Below are 16,786 nucleotides of genomic sequence, written 5' to 3'. Positions count from 1 at the left end.
GGATGCCAAAAAGAATAGAAGGAAGAGATGGATGGTTCATTCACTTGCGTCAACTGATTCAGAAGAAGGCTATGCAAAAATACACCAGTAATCCCAATTTATGTCATTGTCATTAAATAGTGCAGGCTCAAATGTCACCATCCTCATATCTCTATTTTTCTCCACGCACACACACGGGAGGGGGGTTTGCAAAGGTGCGTTGCGGGGAAGTAGGGAGGAGGAAGTATCCCATGCAAGCATGGCTTTCTTCAGGGGTGCTACAGAAAGATGCCCAAAAGAGAACACATGCCTGCTCCCTCATTAGGCACAGACTAGAAGATTTCAAATTCTGAAACTATGAGTGATACTCCTAGTATATTGGAATGCATATGGAAGTACCCCAACTATGCATATTTTATCCAGAGTCATTATACTGAGTTCAAAATATCTGGTTGCCTTTGTATCTTCCCTCAGTCCCAACCTCACTATACCTCCAGAGTTTTCTCCTTCACTTAAATGGTAGCTAGAGATATAAATGCCCTTCGGTGCAATCTTATTTCTTTTCTGCTATGATATTGAATAATATATGTAGATTATTATTATTACATCCAATTCATTGATGAGGAGACTGAATTAGTAACACTAAAGATAGAAATTTAGATCAGAACCCCATGGATATTTATGGATTAGTCCCAGAGAACTCCTGAGACTTAGAAAACGTGTTAAGAAGGCCGAGAATAAAATGAGTAAGAAGCTATTCAATTGTAGGTGCCCCAATGCGCTTTCTCAGCCTTCCATTTATCCCAGAGACACCCGCAGACTTAGCAAAGAGGTGACAATCTTGCCAAGATCTCTTCTCGTGGAGAGTGTTTGCAGCCAGAGAATGCGATCTAGAAGGCAGCATCATCGAGTCTTGACAGGCATGTAGCCACTGGTTAAATGCCTGCCCTTTGTAAGCCACAACAGTTCTAGCTGTAAACTAGAAATCATCCAAACTTACTAAGATGTTGGGAGAATCCAAATGAACAGCAGGCTTTTAAAGATGCTTTCAAGCCAGGCATGGTGATGTGAACCTACGATCTTACCTATCTCGGAAGCTGAGACAGGAGGAGAGAGTTTAACAAGCCAAGGTAATAAATAAGACCTCATTTCAAAAAGAGAGAAAAAAAAGCCTTCAAGCTCTAACCGGCTATTCAACATAAAGTCCCATGGCTATTGCTGTTCCTTACTTTGTGAAACTTTCCTCGGTCCTTCAGCCAGAAACCGCTTTAACTCCTCTACTTCCCACACAGAGAAAATGAACTTACCATCTCCTCCACGACTCCACTGGCTTTCTCCCTTCTGGCCACGCCACGCTTCTTATACTTTTGCTGCTTCCCCTTGGTGTCAGGCTGCCTCGGAAAAACAACTTCCTATTCGCTTTTGAGAAATTTATCACGGCCTTTCCCCTAAAGTTAGAATGTTGATACTGCAGGATCAGAGTTGGCAGCTTGGAAGAAGCGGTTGCCAAGGGAGCAGCGGGTCACTTCTTCCACGGGCGACCGTCTGGAGACAGGCGCAGGTGTGAATCATGCCTGGACATCCCAGGCTGAGCAAAGCAGGAAGAGTCCCTGTGCCCCGAGAGGTCAGATTTGCTTTGATTATCATACAAGTTCCAATCTAAGGTCCTAGGTTTGGGAGACTTGCTTTGTACTAATGACAAATTCCCAGGGTAAATTCCAGTTAGTGGGAGATGCCCGAGAATGGTACGGTTCCAGGAGCCTGCTGAGGGGACAGAGCAGAAAATAGAAACAAAAAGCTAAGGGTGTGGAAAAGGGAAAACCCAGTGAGAGTTTCTGACACTTGAGGAATATTGTCGGAAACAGTTTTAAAGCGACTTATGGAACAGTCACGGGCCCAAGTGTAGTGTGGCACATGCCTATAATCCCAGAACTTGGGAGCGGGAAGAGGATTCAGAGTTCTGGGCCAGACTGGGCTCGAGAACCTAACCCTGTCTCCATAGAAAAGGGAAGGTCTGTATTTCTCTTCTCATGGAGACTGTGGTATGTGGGACCAAACATTCTGTCGTGCAATGGTTAGGGTTTGGGCAGGATGTTTAAACGTCTTGAGGCCTATTCCTATACTCCTACCCCATTTGCCATCTATTGGGCAAATCACTAAATTAATGTGTTTCTCTACACTATTTTCTCAACTGTGAATCTGAATGATAGTAGTGGATCCTCCCTCCCAGGGTTTTGTGAAATTACATGAATTGATACAAGAAGAGGGATGAAAATAATAGTAGACACACTGAAGGTGTTCCCCAAATGTCGCTAATGATGGCCACTTACCAGATGAGTGGCAAGACCAAAAACCAAGTGTTTTACATCAAATTGGAGAGAAAATTCACAATTTATCCTTCTCAACTTCTAGTTAATAGTTTTAACCATTATTTCCGTTCACTCTTTTTAGGATTGTTACGGTTCCTTCACAGACATCGCATGGATAGGTTCAGAACTGGGGATGATAGGAACTGGAAGAAAGTCAAAAGGCAAAGGTGGATAAAGTAGTGTGTGGACCTGCTTTCATGACTTGGGGTTTGGACCAAGGCAAAGAGCTTTAGAACACAGGTCAGATAGAAAAGCTGTTTACAGAGGTAGTCATGGAGAATGGCTACAGAGGAGTAAGGGAAACTGAGTGAGAAAAGATAGGGGAACTCGGAGGTTGCATGAAACGGGGGGTTTAGAGACCACACCCAGACTGCCTGACTCCACCGATTCTCAGCTGTATGAGGTGATTAAGTTACTCACTGCTCCTTGGCTCATTCTCCTCAGTCGTATAAATAAACAAAGGTAACAGTCACCAAGCATGGGGACTTCGGGGCAATTATGTAAACTCAGTGCTTGGGATAAGACCATGCGTGGTGTTAAGTGTGTTGTTGGTGCCAGTGCACAAAACACTCACTTCAATCTCCCTCCAGTCTTACTGTTTATTCTTTGGCCTCTCTGTTTGACATTGCTCCATTAAAAAAAAAAAAAGACTCTCACACAGGGCTAAGGGAGGGTGCTATGGATAATGAGAGATTCCTACTGAGAATGTGCCTTTAAGTTAGGTAACATTAAACTGTAGTATTAGAATTTCAGAGAGATTTCCTAGAGAGGTGATGTCAGCAGGATGATGGAGTAAGTAGAAAGTTCTTGACTCTGTGTACCCTGACATCCTCACATCCCACAATATAGACAGCTACCCACAAATCAAAACAGCTCTGAGAGAGCACAAAGGTTCATGGAAAAATATTCAGTACCACGGTGGAACAAAACACCAGAGGTTACACACAGAGAGAAAATGACTGGCAAGTCAACATATAGTTGATGCCTGGGGACACATGGAAATAAGAAGAAAGGCAGAGGTGATCATTATCAGCCACGGAGACTCCCCAGTACCCCTTGGTGGCCCCATTGTCTGTAGGAGACATTCACATTGTTTTCCATGAAGGTAACTTACCATGATTCTTACCGCAAATTCCTCGAAAAGAAGACACAGCTTCCAAGGAGCAACTTGGAAGCTCCTTGGTCCTGGGGCTGGAGCCAGGGCCACCACTTCTCAAAAGGCCGTGTGTCACCTGAACCTCTCTGCAAGTGTCCTCAACGCAGACTCTGCTGCTGTGATTGGACGGCGGTTTTTCTGTTTTCTTTCCTCCATTTGTTCATTTTGTTTTGTTTCTTCACTTTGGATGCCAGACTCATCAACATTGTGATCTAATTCTCACCGTGAGGTGTCTGCGCATGGTCTCTTTTCAAGATATCAGCTAAACAATGACAGAGAGATAGCTGGTGCCCCCATCCCTGGAGTCACTGTGCCCTTCTACAAACCCAAGCTCTGAACCTAGCTCTGAGGCAGAACTTTGTGTCCTCAGGACTCAGACTTTAACCATCACTATAGACAGATATTCTATCCCCAGAACTCTGTAGATAGACCTCTGTAAGAGGTTTTAGACACTAATGTTGCCACCGAAGGAGTTGGCCCATGGCCTAGATCCCAGAACTGCTATCGAAAACTACATGTCCCTGGTCTAGATCCCAGCTCTGAGGTTGTTCCTCTTGACCCATACTTCCAATCACTGCAGTGTCAAGGTTATTCTGTCTCTATTCATGCTTTAGTAACCAGCTCAGCTGCCAAGGGCATCTATCCCATGGCCTAGACTCAGTGAGCTCTGCACATGCACACAACTACAGCCTTTGGCTCCTCAGATGTTTTGTAGGACTAACATCTGGTACAACATACCAATATAGCAACGGTGATTCTTGTGCCAGTCCCTGGTTTCATGACTTCTCTTGAATCCAGTGCTGTGATCCGTCCATGGATGCCTGTGCCCTAGGACTTGAATTTGGCTACTTCATAAACATTGATCTGTGGACATTAGTGTCACTGCTGTTTGGGGCAGATCCATAAGCCAGACTGATTGCCAAGAGGAAAATTTCTTGATATCAAGACTCTAGGTCAGAGGGAAAAAAATACAGCCAAAGGAAACAAAACAAATGTAAAGGAATGGAGAACTTCCAGAGTCCTGGGACAACATCAAGATGTGAGTGTCAGTGCCGCATGGTACGGAGAACGTAGAAAGGGACTGAAGCTTATTGGAAGAAATTAAAAATTTTGAAATTTGGGGAAAGATGTAATTGCTCAGACCACAGGTCAATGGTGGGTGTCTTCTTCTTCAATTGCTCATGTTTCTTAATTTTTGAAACAGGGTCTGTCACCTGAAATTCAGCTACATGGGCTGGCCACAGCCTTTAGAGATTTTTCTGTCTCCACCGCCCCAACGGTGTGACTGTAGGCATGCCTCTGCAAGGTCTTTTTATGTGGTTATGAGGAAATCCTAATGGCTTTGCATGCTTGCAAAACAAACACTTCACTGACTAACCCATCTCGTAGGTTTGTTCTATGTGTGTGTGTGTGTGTGTGTGTGAATGTATGCATGTGTATACATGTGTTCATGTTGGTGTGCATTCCTATGTGTGCAGACATCCAAGGAGGATGTTGGGAACCCTGCTGTATTACTCTCTGCCTTAGTCCCTTGAGATGAAGTCTCCCACTGAATGTGCATCTAGGCTGGTAAGCGGCAGCCCTAGCAGACCCTCCGTCCCTGCTTCCCCACCCACCAACTGTAGGTGCAGGTGTGCGCAGCCATACCTTGCTGGGCTTTTTTTGTTTTTGGTTCAGGCACAACTTCTTTAGAGTTTAAAAGAAAAACTCCCCAAAGCAGACAAATTATAAATTAGCAGCTGTCTGAACGGAGAGAGGGGAAAAGGAGAAGGAGAAGGAGGTGGGGCAGCCATCTTTGAGTTAGGCAGGCATGCAGGTCAGCCACATGGCAGACAAGCGGCCACATAGTATGAGGGGAGCATTACAGAGCACATGACCTCTACACGCTAAAGAAAGCATGCTTAGGAATGAAATAGAAAGAAGAAAAGGAGAACTTGCGCTTTCTGATCCAGAACTCAGACAAGCAGGCAGACTCAGTAGAAACTCTGGTGGGTCCACAGCCACTAAACTAGAGGGTAGGGATTCTGGAATGAAAAGGGACATCTCATTAGTGGAATAATTATCCCTCCATCTTCTTAGTGTGGTCCAAGGTGATCCTGCCTTCCTAAGAGGGGGGTCCCTTTTTTTATATTTTGGGTAGCTTGGAATGCTATGTCTCCATTCATGCTAAAGAGGAATCATTTAAAAACCAGATCATGGACCAGAGCTCTTCAATTAGAAATTTACCTAGAAATCTGTATTGTCATTTCAAAGACGTTTGAAACTCATTCAGGATCCACTGCCCCTTGTAACCCAAGAACAAAGGAGCTTAGATTGTGTTTCAAGCTTCAAGCTCAACTGAAGAATTACACACATCCCCTCGTGTGTGTGTGTGTGTGTGTGTGTGTGTGTGTGTGTGTGTGAGAGAGAGAGAGAGAGAGAGAGAGAGAGAGAGAGAGAGAGAGAGAGAGAGAGAGTTTGTGTTGAGGACCAACCCCTGACCCTACCTTTTACATGCTAGGAAAATACATAAAAGCACATAGAAGAATCTTGTATAATAAAATAGAACCCGGGAAAGCAGCTAAATACTTGCTTAGCATGTGTGAGGCCCTGGAACACTCTCCAGGAGAGCAAAATGAATTGTAACAAAGAGGCCTGGCCAAGCAGTGTGGTCTTTCCGCAGTGCCCTCATTCCCACTAGAGGCATTTTTATGTTATGGAATGTGCAATAATGACTTTTTCTCAAAGGGATTTTCCCTCTAAATGTTCTCAAGGGCACAATGTTTTGTTTTGTTTTTTGTTTTTGTTTTTTTTTTTTTTTTTTGGTTTTTCGAGACAGGGTTTCTCTGTAGCTTTGGTGCCTGTCCTGGAACTAGCTCTTGTAGACCAGGCTGGCCTCGAACTCCCAGAGATCCGCTTGCCTCTGCCTCCCGAGTGCTGGGATTAAAGGCATGCGCCACCACCACCCGACTGGGCACAATGTTTTTAATGCTCATAGTTATTTACAATTTTTTTCTCTCTGTTACAGAGCCAAAGAGCCAGTCTGACTCAGTACATGGAATTTTGGAGGACATTTAGAATAAACCAACTAAATCTCAAGTAACTGGGCCTACTTGCTCCCAGAATCTATGCTCAACAAGCACAAACCACACATGACAATTTACCATCACAATTCATGTTACAGCTGGTAAGTAGAGGGTTTTCCTTACATATACAAGGCCCTGGGTTTGGTCTCCAGCACTGTAACAAATAAGCAAACAAAAAGCAATTGTTGAACTCCTAGAAGCACAGAGTAAGCAAATGACTACCACAGACTTGAAACTGGGATTAGGAGGGTGACGATCTAAGAATACAATATGACAGCTGGGTAGGAGAGTGAGTTCAAGAGATTTATTTCATAAGATAATGATTAGAGCTAATAAATATTGTATGTTTGAATGTTGTCCTAGCTGAGTTTCTGTTCCATTCCTGAAGGAAGCCAAGGCAGACACAGGAGCAGAGACCATGGAGGAATGCTGCTTAAGGGCTTGTTCACTGATCTTTCCTTTTATATTGAAAACTAGATTTTTGTCATATAGTATGCTTTAATTATGGCTGATTTTCCCTCTCCCACTCCTCCCAGTTCCCCCTTTTCTTCCTATCCAGGTCCATACATTCCCTTTCTGTCTCTTGTTAGAAAACAAAAAGCAGCTAAGCAATCATAATAAAATAAAATAAAACAAAAAATAGAAAAAGAGTCAAAGAAAAAGCACAAGAAACAAATAGAGACCCAGATACAAAATTTCACACAGACACACACACACACGCAGGAATCCCATAAAAGCACAAAATCAGAAGCCATGATATATATGCAAAGAATATGTAAGGTTGAAAAATGCCCTGACACAACAGTTGAGACAAAGAACCTCCAAAGATGCCTCTGAATTCATTTTGTGTTAGCAGTTTACTGCTGGGCAAGCAGTACCCTTAAGCAAGACTACGCTTAAGAGTGGTTTGTTTCCCCAGTGAGACCCCCTTGGAGAAAACTAATTCTCTGTTTGCAAGTGGTTGTCAATTGGAGATGGATTTTGGGTTCCAGATTGGGGCTTGTGTCCCCTTGTGTTCTCATCTCTAGGATCCCGTGTGGTACAGACCTGTGCAGGTCCTGTGTATGCTGCCATGTCTCTGTGAATCCATGTGTATCTAGGTCATACTTCATTTAAAAGGTCTTATTTTCTTGGAGTCTTCCATCTCCTCTGGTTCTTATACTCTTTCAACCTCCTCTTCTGCAGAGTTCCCTGAGTCACGAAGGGAGGGATTTGATGAAGATATCCTGTTTAAAGATGTTCCAATGTCTCTCACTTTCTGTGTCTTGTCTGCCTGTCAGCCTTCGTATTTGTTTCCATCTGCTGCAGGAGGAAGCTTCTCTGATGATGGCTGAGCAAGATATCGATCTATGAGTATAGCAGAATGTCATTAAGAGTCATTGTATTGCTATGCAAGAACCCTAGGTCCTTGGCTTATCTAATCTCAGGCTCTTGGCCTGAGATACCCATGCAGTGTCAGGTATGGGTTGCATCTCATGGAATGAGTCAAATCAGATATTGGTTGGTTGCTCCCATAAGTTTTGTGCCACTATTGGACCAATGTATCTCACAGGCAGGACACCATTGTAGCTGGATTGGTATTTACCTAATTCCCTTAATAGCATTCATTGTACCTTCCAGTACCATGAACACTAACTAGTCTATAGGAGTGAAGGCTCTAGGTAGGTATCAGCTCAACTTCTCCATGTTCCATGAGTTGTGTAGGTGGTGTCTTCAGCAACGGGGCCATAGTGTCAGTTTGTGGAGATCTACCAATAGCCTTAGCAATAGCTTGGGTTGTTTGGAGATTCACATAGGATCTCTTTGGAAAACAACTCAATTAGATATAATTCATTTCTTATGCTGGAAGCTTTATTTTGTTGACAAGAGATTTCTAGTTGAGATTCTGTCTCCCTAGTTATTTGATGATTTTATTTGTATCACCTTCAAATATGAATATATTTTAGTATCTTCTACTGTATTGGGTTTCCATATGAGTCCTCAAGTGGCCTTTAGTTTTAGTTGTCCTTTCTTACAGTTTCTCCCTTTCCCCTTCTCTCCTCCCCCTCATGACTTGATCATCCCATTACAGTGCCCCTCCCTTGTCCATCCATAACTATCTATTCTATTTCCCCTCCCTATGGTAACCCACCCCACCCCCATAGTCCCTTACTCTACATGTCACTTCTGTGGGTCTATGGATGGTAGCTTGTCTATCAATGGCTTAACAGTAGACACCCACATATAAATTAATACATAACATATTTGTCTTTCTGGGTCTAAGTTACCTCATTCAGGATGATTTTTCTAGTTCCACCCATTTACCTATTGATCTCAATTTTTAAGAGCTGAGTAATATTCCAACATGTAAATGAACCACATTTTCAATATCCATTCATCTATTGACAGACATATAGGCTGCTTCCAGTTTCTTGCTACTATGAATAGCACAACAATGAACATGGTTGAACAGTGTCTCCATAGTATGATGATACATCTTCTACATATTCTAGGTATATACCCAAGAATGGTATAGAAGCTCATTTTTTCATACAAACCTAGGGCCACTTGCCCAGGGATGCCACTGCCCACAGTGGATGGGACCCTTGCACATCAATCATTAATACAGAAAATGCCCCCACAGACTTGCCTTTAGCCCAATCTGATGAAGGCATTTCCTCTGTTAGGTTCCTTCTTGTCAAATATGTCTAGTTTATGTCAAGATGACAAATCCAAGCAGCACAATAGTAAGTCAATATATTTTAACTATTCTATATAACAAAACACTAAACAAGTGAATGCTAATTAACTTTACTTAGCATTCTACAAAGTGGTATCAAAACATATTAAATATTGTAAATATAAATTATTTTCATCATGTATGAAACATGCATATTCACAGAGACTGAAAGAGAAGGAGGAAGGGAAGGTGAGGAGAGAGATAGAAAGAGAAAGAAGGAGAAAAAGAGAGATCCTAAGAGAGGAAAAGGACCACCAAGGATAAGAATGATGTAAATACAGTACATATATATAAAATTTTAAAAATGAATAAATTTATTTTTAAAAAGAAAAATGACAAAAAAGAAAAGAAATGGGAAGAAATACTATTAGATTATGTTTAAAATATATTCAGGTTTATACCAGTTGCTTATGTATGTTGGTGTATGAAAGAGTTCCACAGTAGCCTGGAATGAAGTATAACAAAGGTTTATTCATTTGGGAATAAACTCTAAGTGTAGTGATCCACAGTCCCTTGTGCTGGGAACTGGAACTGAATCTAGCAGCCAAGGGGGCTGCATGTGCTTTTTGCCTGAATTTGTAATACATGAGACCATGCCGAAAGTGGGCTGGTGTCTTAAAGGCTACTGGCTGAAGGAGTTCCCACAGTACTTCTTCCTTTTGTTTAAATAAGAGAGTTTTAAGCCTAATACAAACTATAAACAATAAGAACAAATAAGTATTGTTCAGGGAAAGAAGCAAAAACATGCTTAAAAATTAGAATTACAACCAGCATGAATAACACCAAACAGGAAACATATGCTAAATGTTTCAATAGCTATTCTATCATAAATAATCTAAGTCTTATATTAAAAATGGTTTGGCTAAGTCATGAGAGGAAAGTAACAATGACTATCTAGTCTTCTACCCCATGAAAGACCTGAGAAGGGAAATAATATTGCTTGAGTAAACAGGAAGTGCAATCAAGCAACTTCTAAAAGGTGCAAGAAATGAGAGAGATATCTGGGCAATCACCCAAAGTCTCATTTGCAATATTGGGACAGCCACCTTTGGCTAAGACCTAGAGTATCTGACAGATGATTTTCAGAGGTAGAAAATTTGAAAAACTCTCTTACCCTGTCTTGGCAAGACTTGGCACATTTTTCTTGTATCCTGCTTGTCCAGTCTGGACATGTGCATTTTGTCAGTAGTCAAGGCAGGGACAGTTCTTTGACCAAAGACCAGTTTTGCCAAGAATAAGACAAGTGGAGTGTCTTTGGTGTAAATATTCTCTTGGAAATAGATTGGTGCTTCCAGGAGCAATCATGTCTCACATCAACAGAATTCTACGTTATTTAAATGCCATATTCTACAGTTCTTTGAAAAGTTGAATTCAGATAGGTATAGTAAAAGATAAATTAGATATAAAACTTTCCAGATACAAATGGATTAAATATTGTAAGTGTAATTCTTTCTTGATACCATTTTTGTTTTATATTCAATTTTACCATGTTAAAGTTAAAACCTTATTTCTTATTTAGGCAGAAAAGGGGAGATGATGTGGGATGTCCTTCTATATATGTATTGGTCTTATTGGTTAATAAATAAAACTGATTTGGCCTATGGCAGGGCAGAATATAGCCAGGCTGGAAGAGATGTAGAGAGATAGTAGGCAGAGTCAAAAGGATGCCATGTAGTTTCTGAAGGAGATAGACACTGCCAGAAGCTTTCTGGTAAGCCACAGCTTTGTGACTATACACAGATCAATAGAAATGGGTTAATATAAGATATAAGAGCTAGGTAGGAATACACCTATGCTAGTGGACAATGTTGTAGTTAATATAGTTTCTATGTGATTATTTGGGTCTGGGCAGCCGGGAAACAAATGAACAGTCTCCCTTTACATGTGTGAATATAAAATTTGGATAATTAGGGTTGTTTTAAATTGTATTTAAAGCATGAAATAATTCCAGTTCCTATATAAGTCAATTATCATGTCATATAATAAGATCTAATTATCTTTGAAAATTAAAATAGCCAAGATAAAACATGATTTCTATGGTCTAATCATGATATAATTACTTTTAAAACATGAAGAAATTATATCTAAACTATGATATCATTTATATATAACAACATTGTTATCCATTTGTTATGTTTTCTCATCTCTTCAAATTTTAATATGTTTCCAAAGCTTAAGAACCCTTTTCTATAATAGTTTTCAGTTACCTAAACTGTTTAGGAGAGGTCAAATAGACACTCAGCAATCACTCTTTAGGTTGGTGACACCAGGTAGAGACAATGAAGAACTCCCCCCCCCCCGACTTCCTTCCTGAATGCTGTGGTCTCATTGATCCATTCACATATACCAAAAACACTGAAGTTCTTCTGGGGCTCTTGGTGATGTGTATTCTTTGGGAATGCGATAATGAGCAAATCTTCATATGGCTAACAGTTTTGCTGTAAGAAAGAACACGTATCAATATTAAACAAAAATCACATCAATAGGTGCAAGGGGAAAAGAGAACATAATCCAGTGAGATTACTTGTCAGGAACTCAGTCTAAAACAAGCTTCCTGAGATAATAGCCACAGAGATAAGATCCAGACGCTGAGAATGTTTTGTATCAGTTAAGGTTTAGAGACACCTGGAAGTCCAGAGACAGGCATGATGGCTGTGGGGGCAGGAAAGTAAATGGAGAAGCAGGAAGGGGTTTGGCCACATTATGTAAAGTCTGTGTTTTCATGCGTCCTGCCTGTTATCAATCAAACTAGAGGAAGTTAATTCCCTGGTAAGGTTCAGCCTACCTGCTGTTCCCTCTACTTAGAGAACAGGGAAATTTTCTAGAGAATAGGTTGTAGGATGTCGAATTACGTTTTTTTTTTTTTAAAAAAAGAATACATAGGGTTTTTGTTTTTACTCTTTTTAAAACAATAGTATATGATCATTGCAAAAAAATAAAAGCACAGAAAAGCACAAAGAAGAAAACACCACCAAATGTCACCAATGGCATTATGTATTATACATAATGCTTTTATCATTAGATGTATTATCATCTGCTTTTCTTATACAAGAATGTATGTCTGCTCTAGCTACAACTTAATCCACCCAAATCAACATACAGAGAGATGACATGTAGATATTAATATAGATCTATAAATAACATAGAGCTGCAGCACAGATGTGAGGAATGAGGGTAATTTGCATTTCCCTATAGTTGAGCATGGAAATGTTCAAGGCAATGGAGCCCTTCTGGCCTCTGTGTCTCTGTATCTGTTCCTTCCTTGAATGCTCTCTACTCCTGCTGTGGACAAAGGCACCAGCCCTCCTCACATAGTCTTAGGAAGCTATCTCAAGCATGCTTAACTAGCTTCTAACTCTTCCTGTGGGGAATCTATTTAAGTTGCTTTGTGGTGTGATGCTTAGGCATTTCGTTTCTCTATCTTTGCTCTCCAGTTTTTGAAAAGGAAGGAAAGGCAAGGAAATCAACTGGCTTGGCAAAGATCCTGAACAACAGACATAAAATTTCATAAACCTATCCACCCTCATAACCTTAAATAGAAATGGGATTCTCAGGACACATTCTATATTGCCACGTTTATACCAGCTTTGTCCCGCAGAGGGATTCATCTATTCTGCTTATGTTTATTTTTGTGAGAGCCTATGATCTAAACTATGCTCTAGAGACATGAAAGCAGATGACACATAGTCCTTGTTCTAAAGGACCTCAAAGACCAGCTCAGAGACAGGCAGATCGACAGCTGAGTATACACACTGTGGTGGAGTTTGTGGGAGATCCACTCAGGGCATCTGATGTATTATTGGTGGTGATGGATTGGTAGCTAGAAGACTCTAGAGGAGAAGATCCTTTGGAGTGGAAGTAGTCAGTCTTTTCTGCAAACAGTGTGACTTTAGACATGTGTACACAGAAAAGGCTCAAAACTCAATAGATGATTAGGAAGTGGTTTTTCACAGTTACAACACTTTTACCCTTCCAAAAGCATATTGTTTCTGAACCCTGTGGGTACCAGAGTGCTGGGATAACCACAGAAGCCTTATCACCTACCTTAAAGCAGCCACATTTATAAATGAGTGACGTGTTTACAAATGAACATTTTTGAGTAGGTTAAACCTACCAAGAAAGCAAACCAGAAATATTGTTGTACTTAAGATCTACCAATATTGAGCCTTTATTCTTAGGCCAGAACCTGTACTAAACATTTTTAATGCTGTCTCAATTCTTAGAACAAATTCATGTAACAGGTATTTTCTGTAGTACTTGTCCATCTGACGTGAGAAGGATGGACTCCATGACACTACAGTTGATTAGAAAGTGAAATTTTTGTTTAAGCTCATTACAAAGTACTTTCTGTGGAGAGAAGCGCTTTGATCCTTTAATGTTATAGGGTACTGTATGCTAGAAATCTCTAGCAATTTCGGACTAAAGAAGAGTAAGATTGACTTGAACTACTTCTCATGTCCATGCCAAGAAACATGAGCCCTATCTCAAGGCTAGGTCTTCTATGGACCTTAGCCTCCCAGGATGAAATAACCTTGAAGTCAAAGGTTTGGCTTAGTTTGTTCAAGAGTGTGTATTTTATCTGGAAATACAAAGAACACATCAAAAGAGCTCCATTCATATCTGAGGGGAAAAGGCTATGTGGGATGGGCAGTAAAATTGGCAAACTTTTGCGTGTCCATACAATCATAAAATAAGGGTTACTTTGGTTCTGAACTGGCCACAACTTTTTAGTTCATTTCTACCATTTCCCATTATCAGTTGTAGTAAGAGATTAATTAACAGATAACATAAAATACACCGTGCATAACGTGATTTGTTTTCTGCTGCTGCACGCAGGGGATTGTTACTCTAATGATCTCTGCAGCCATTCATCTCTGTAGAGTTACCACTCAGAAGCAGTAGATTTCACAATTTGGAATGTATACATTTACACTGAATTTTCTTTTCTTTTTTTTTTTTTAGGAGACTAGAGATGACTTAGTGATTAAGAACACTGACTGTTCTTCCAGAGGACCTGGGTTCACTTCCCAGAACCTACATGACGCTCACAATTGCCCGAAATTCCATCTGACACCTCCTCTGATCTCTTTGGGTACTTCAAGCATGTGGTGGGCAAACATACATTAAAGCAAAACATACGTATATAAAAAGTCAAATGAAAAGAAAAAATAATTTCTTTCTTTTCTGGAGAAAGGTCTTTTTTATTATGTAGTTCTGGTTGGTCTATAATTCACTAAAAATAAAATTTATCTACTCAAAAATTATTTAATGATTCAGTTATTGTTTGTCTCTTCTCTTGATCTGTTCCCCCTATAGGATTCCAAAGTTGTGGCGGCAAAATACAGAATTGAAAACACTTTCAGCATTCAGAGGCATCTCTAGTTGTCTAAGAACACCCCCCCCCCATTAGAATTTTAGTTTAAAAATCAATTCAAAATGGGTAGAGGCCCAAAGGCAAGATTTGAAACTCAACTCTAAAATTTCTAAAAGAGACTGTAGGGGAAAGACCCCAGAAAAGAATTTTTGGATATTACCTATGTCTTGGGCCAAAGAAGCAAAACTAAACAAATGGAGATTCCCCAAGTAAAGACATTTCTGTCCAACTAAGGGATAATCAGAAATGTGGAAAGGCAATCTATGAATTGGGAGAAATACTTGAAAAGCACATATTTGGAGTTAATATTTGGGTTGAACATACAAATGAATCAGGATCTCACACAGCTTAGCAGCAGAAAAATAGGTAATCAAATTTAAAAACTGGCAAAAGACTTTGGTGTGGTTTACAACTTGAAAGTCTTATGATAAAACCTTGGTCCTTAGCCTCACAGTGGTGTTGAGAACAGCTTCAGATGGTTCAGGGGGTTGTGGAAGTATATAGCATATGGTAACTGGTAATTCAGGGGTCTACCCACCTAACCCTAATGGAGCCAATCCTGTCTAGCAAGGCTTACAGAACCACTGGCTGAAAACCGGCTGCTGGAATCTATAATTTCTCTCATGTGCTATTTCATTTCTTCCCTAAGAAGATCTTTGTGTGTTTTCCAACTGCTTGTGTATTTATCTCATGAAAGTATTCCATTTAATGGGTACATATATCTATGGGTGGTCAGGAAAATGACTTTCCATTTATCTATACAATTTCGATAAATAAAAATATACTAAGATATGCTTCATAACCAGATCTACTGTCCCAGAAGGTCTATAGACACGTAAAAGCCTACCTTGCTCCTTTGGCTCAAACTAACTGCACACAGTTAGCTCAATTTTACCTCAGAGCAAGTTCAAACTAGACTAAAGGCTTTTTGTAAATAGATCATAAGTTTAAAACTTTACAGTTATGCACAAGGCCAGAGTTGCAGGTGTCCAACAAAGGCTGCTACACAATACACCCTAAGAAAAGCATGCAAAATCTTCACTTGCCAAGTCTGCTGACAATAGACCTATGTCTCAAAGTTTATCACTGGGCACTGTGCTCCTGTCTGGTCATGGTCTTACTGCTGTAACCATGGAACCTCGTGCTACCATGGTAAATGGCTCAGCTACTTATCACTTACCCTTGGATGTGCTTTGACCAATGAGAGGTAACTCTTGTAATTTTTTTATTGCTCCAAGCCTCCTGAAAAGGAGAGTTTCTAGGTTAGGAGGAGAAAAAGCTAGGAAGAATTAAAATTAAGACAGTAGAATTAGAATAGAATTAGAAGAATAAGAAGACTTGTTCGAGACAGTATGGCGTTAGAGAATTCATTCACCCTCAGATAGCCTAAGTGCCTTTTGCTTGCTATAGTTCCCAATCTGAACCCTGAAGAGGACCTTGGAGAAAGACCCCAAAGGTCCTCATTAAGATGGGACAGGAGAGAATTAAGGCAGAGAAGTACATTGCATCCCCTAACACACACCTGCACATATACTTTCTGTGTTGTTTTCAACCACAGTGAATACTTATCAGTTTGATAAACATTTTTTCCTTCTTCATTAAGTGCTACTCAGCTTCTCTGAATAATCTTTGCTGCATAGCCGGCAGTGGAGACAAGCATCCATGGGCAAGCTTGCTTGTAGACTGGAACAGACTTTATAAGGACAGCAGGACTGTGAACATGACCTTTCATGTGGTGCCAAGTGCCCTGTTGGCCTACATCCACATTGGGCCTGATCATTTACCTCCCTTAGTAGACAGGAAATTCTTTGCTGCAGAAACCCTGTCTTAGTCATCTTTATATTGTCTGATCTGTACTATTCTTGCCAAAAAGTCAATGTAAGTTATGTGAAGTTCACTGTCCCTGAGAGGGTCCTTCTTGCAATGAAACATTTATTCAGTACAATTTTCTCTACCTATACCAACCAAACACTATTCATAGCCCTACTAGAATTAACCTCTGCTCCATGAATCATTTAGCACATAATTCATGTGCTAAGGAAAATTAAATGAATGTTTCTCATTCGAGAGCCTTGTACCCATGTTCTCTTCTTCCTGTCACACATGAAGTATGAACCTGACAAA

General features: G+C 40.5%; 1 protein-coding gene across 1 annotated transcript in view; it reads right to left on the bottom strand.

The window, feature by feature from the left end:
• Selp (selectin P) overlaps nucleotides 1-3,745 on the bottom strand; it is a 36,289-nt gene extending 32,544 nt beyond the window's left edge. Inside the window, exons 1-2 of the mRNA XM_075987336.1 lie at nucleotides 3,728-3,745; nucleotides 1,287-1,370 (exon numbers count right to left, since the gene is read on the bottom strand). Of these exons, the coding sequence (XP_075843451.1) occupies nucleotides 1,287-1,370; nucleotides 3,728-3,745 (102 nt within the window). The remainder of the gene's footprint in view (nucleotides 1-1,286; nucleotides 1,371-3,727) is intronic.
• Between the last annotated feature and the right edge of the window lie 13,041 nt (nucleotides 3,746-16,786).

Source organism: Microtus pennsylvanicus, chromosome 10 (assembly GCF_037038515.1).
Source record: "Microtus pennsylvanicus isolate mMicPen1 chromosome 10, mMicPen1.hap1, whole genome shotgun sequence".
Lineage (NCBI taxonomy): Eukaryota > Metazoa > Chordata > Mammalia > Rodentia > Cricetidae > Microtus > Microtus pennsylvanicus.
The sequence above is the reverse complement of the archived record's forward strand: the minus strand, read 5'-3'. Positions and strand labels throughout refer to the sequence as shown.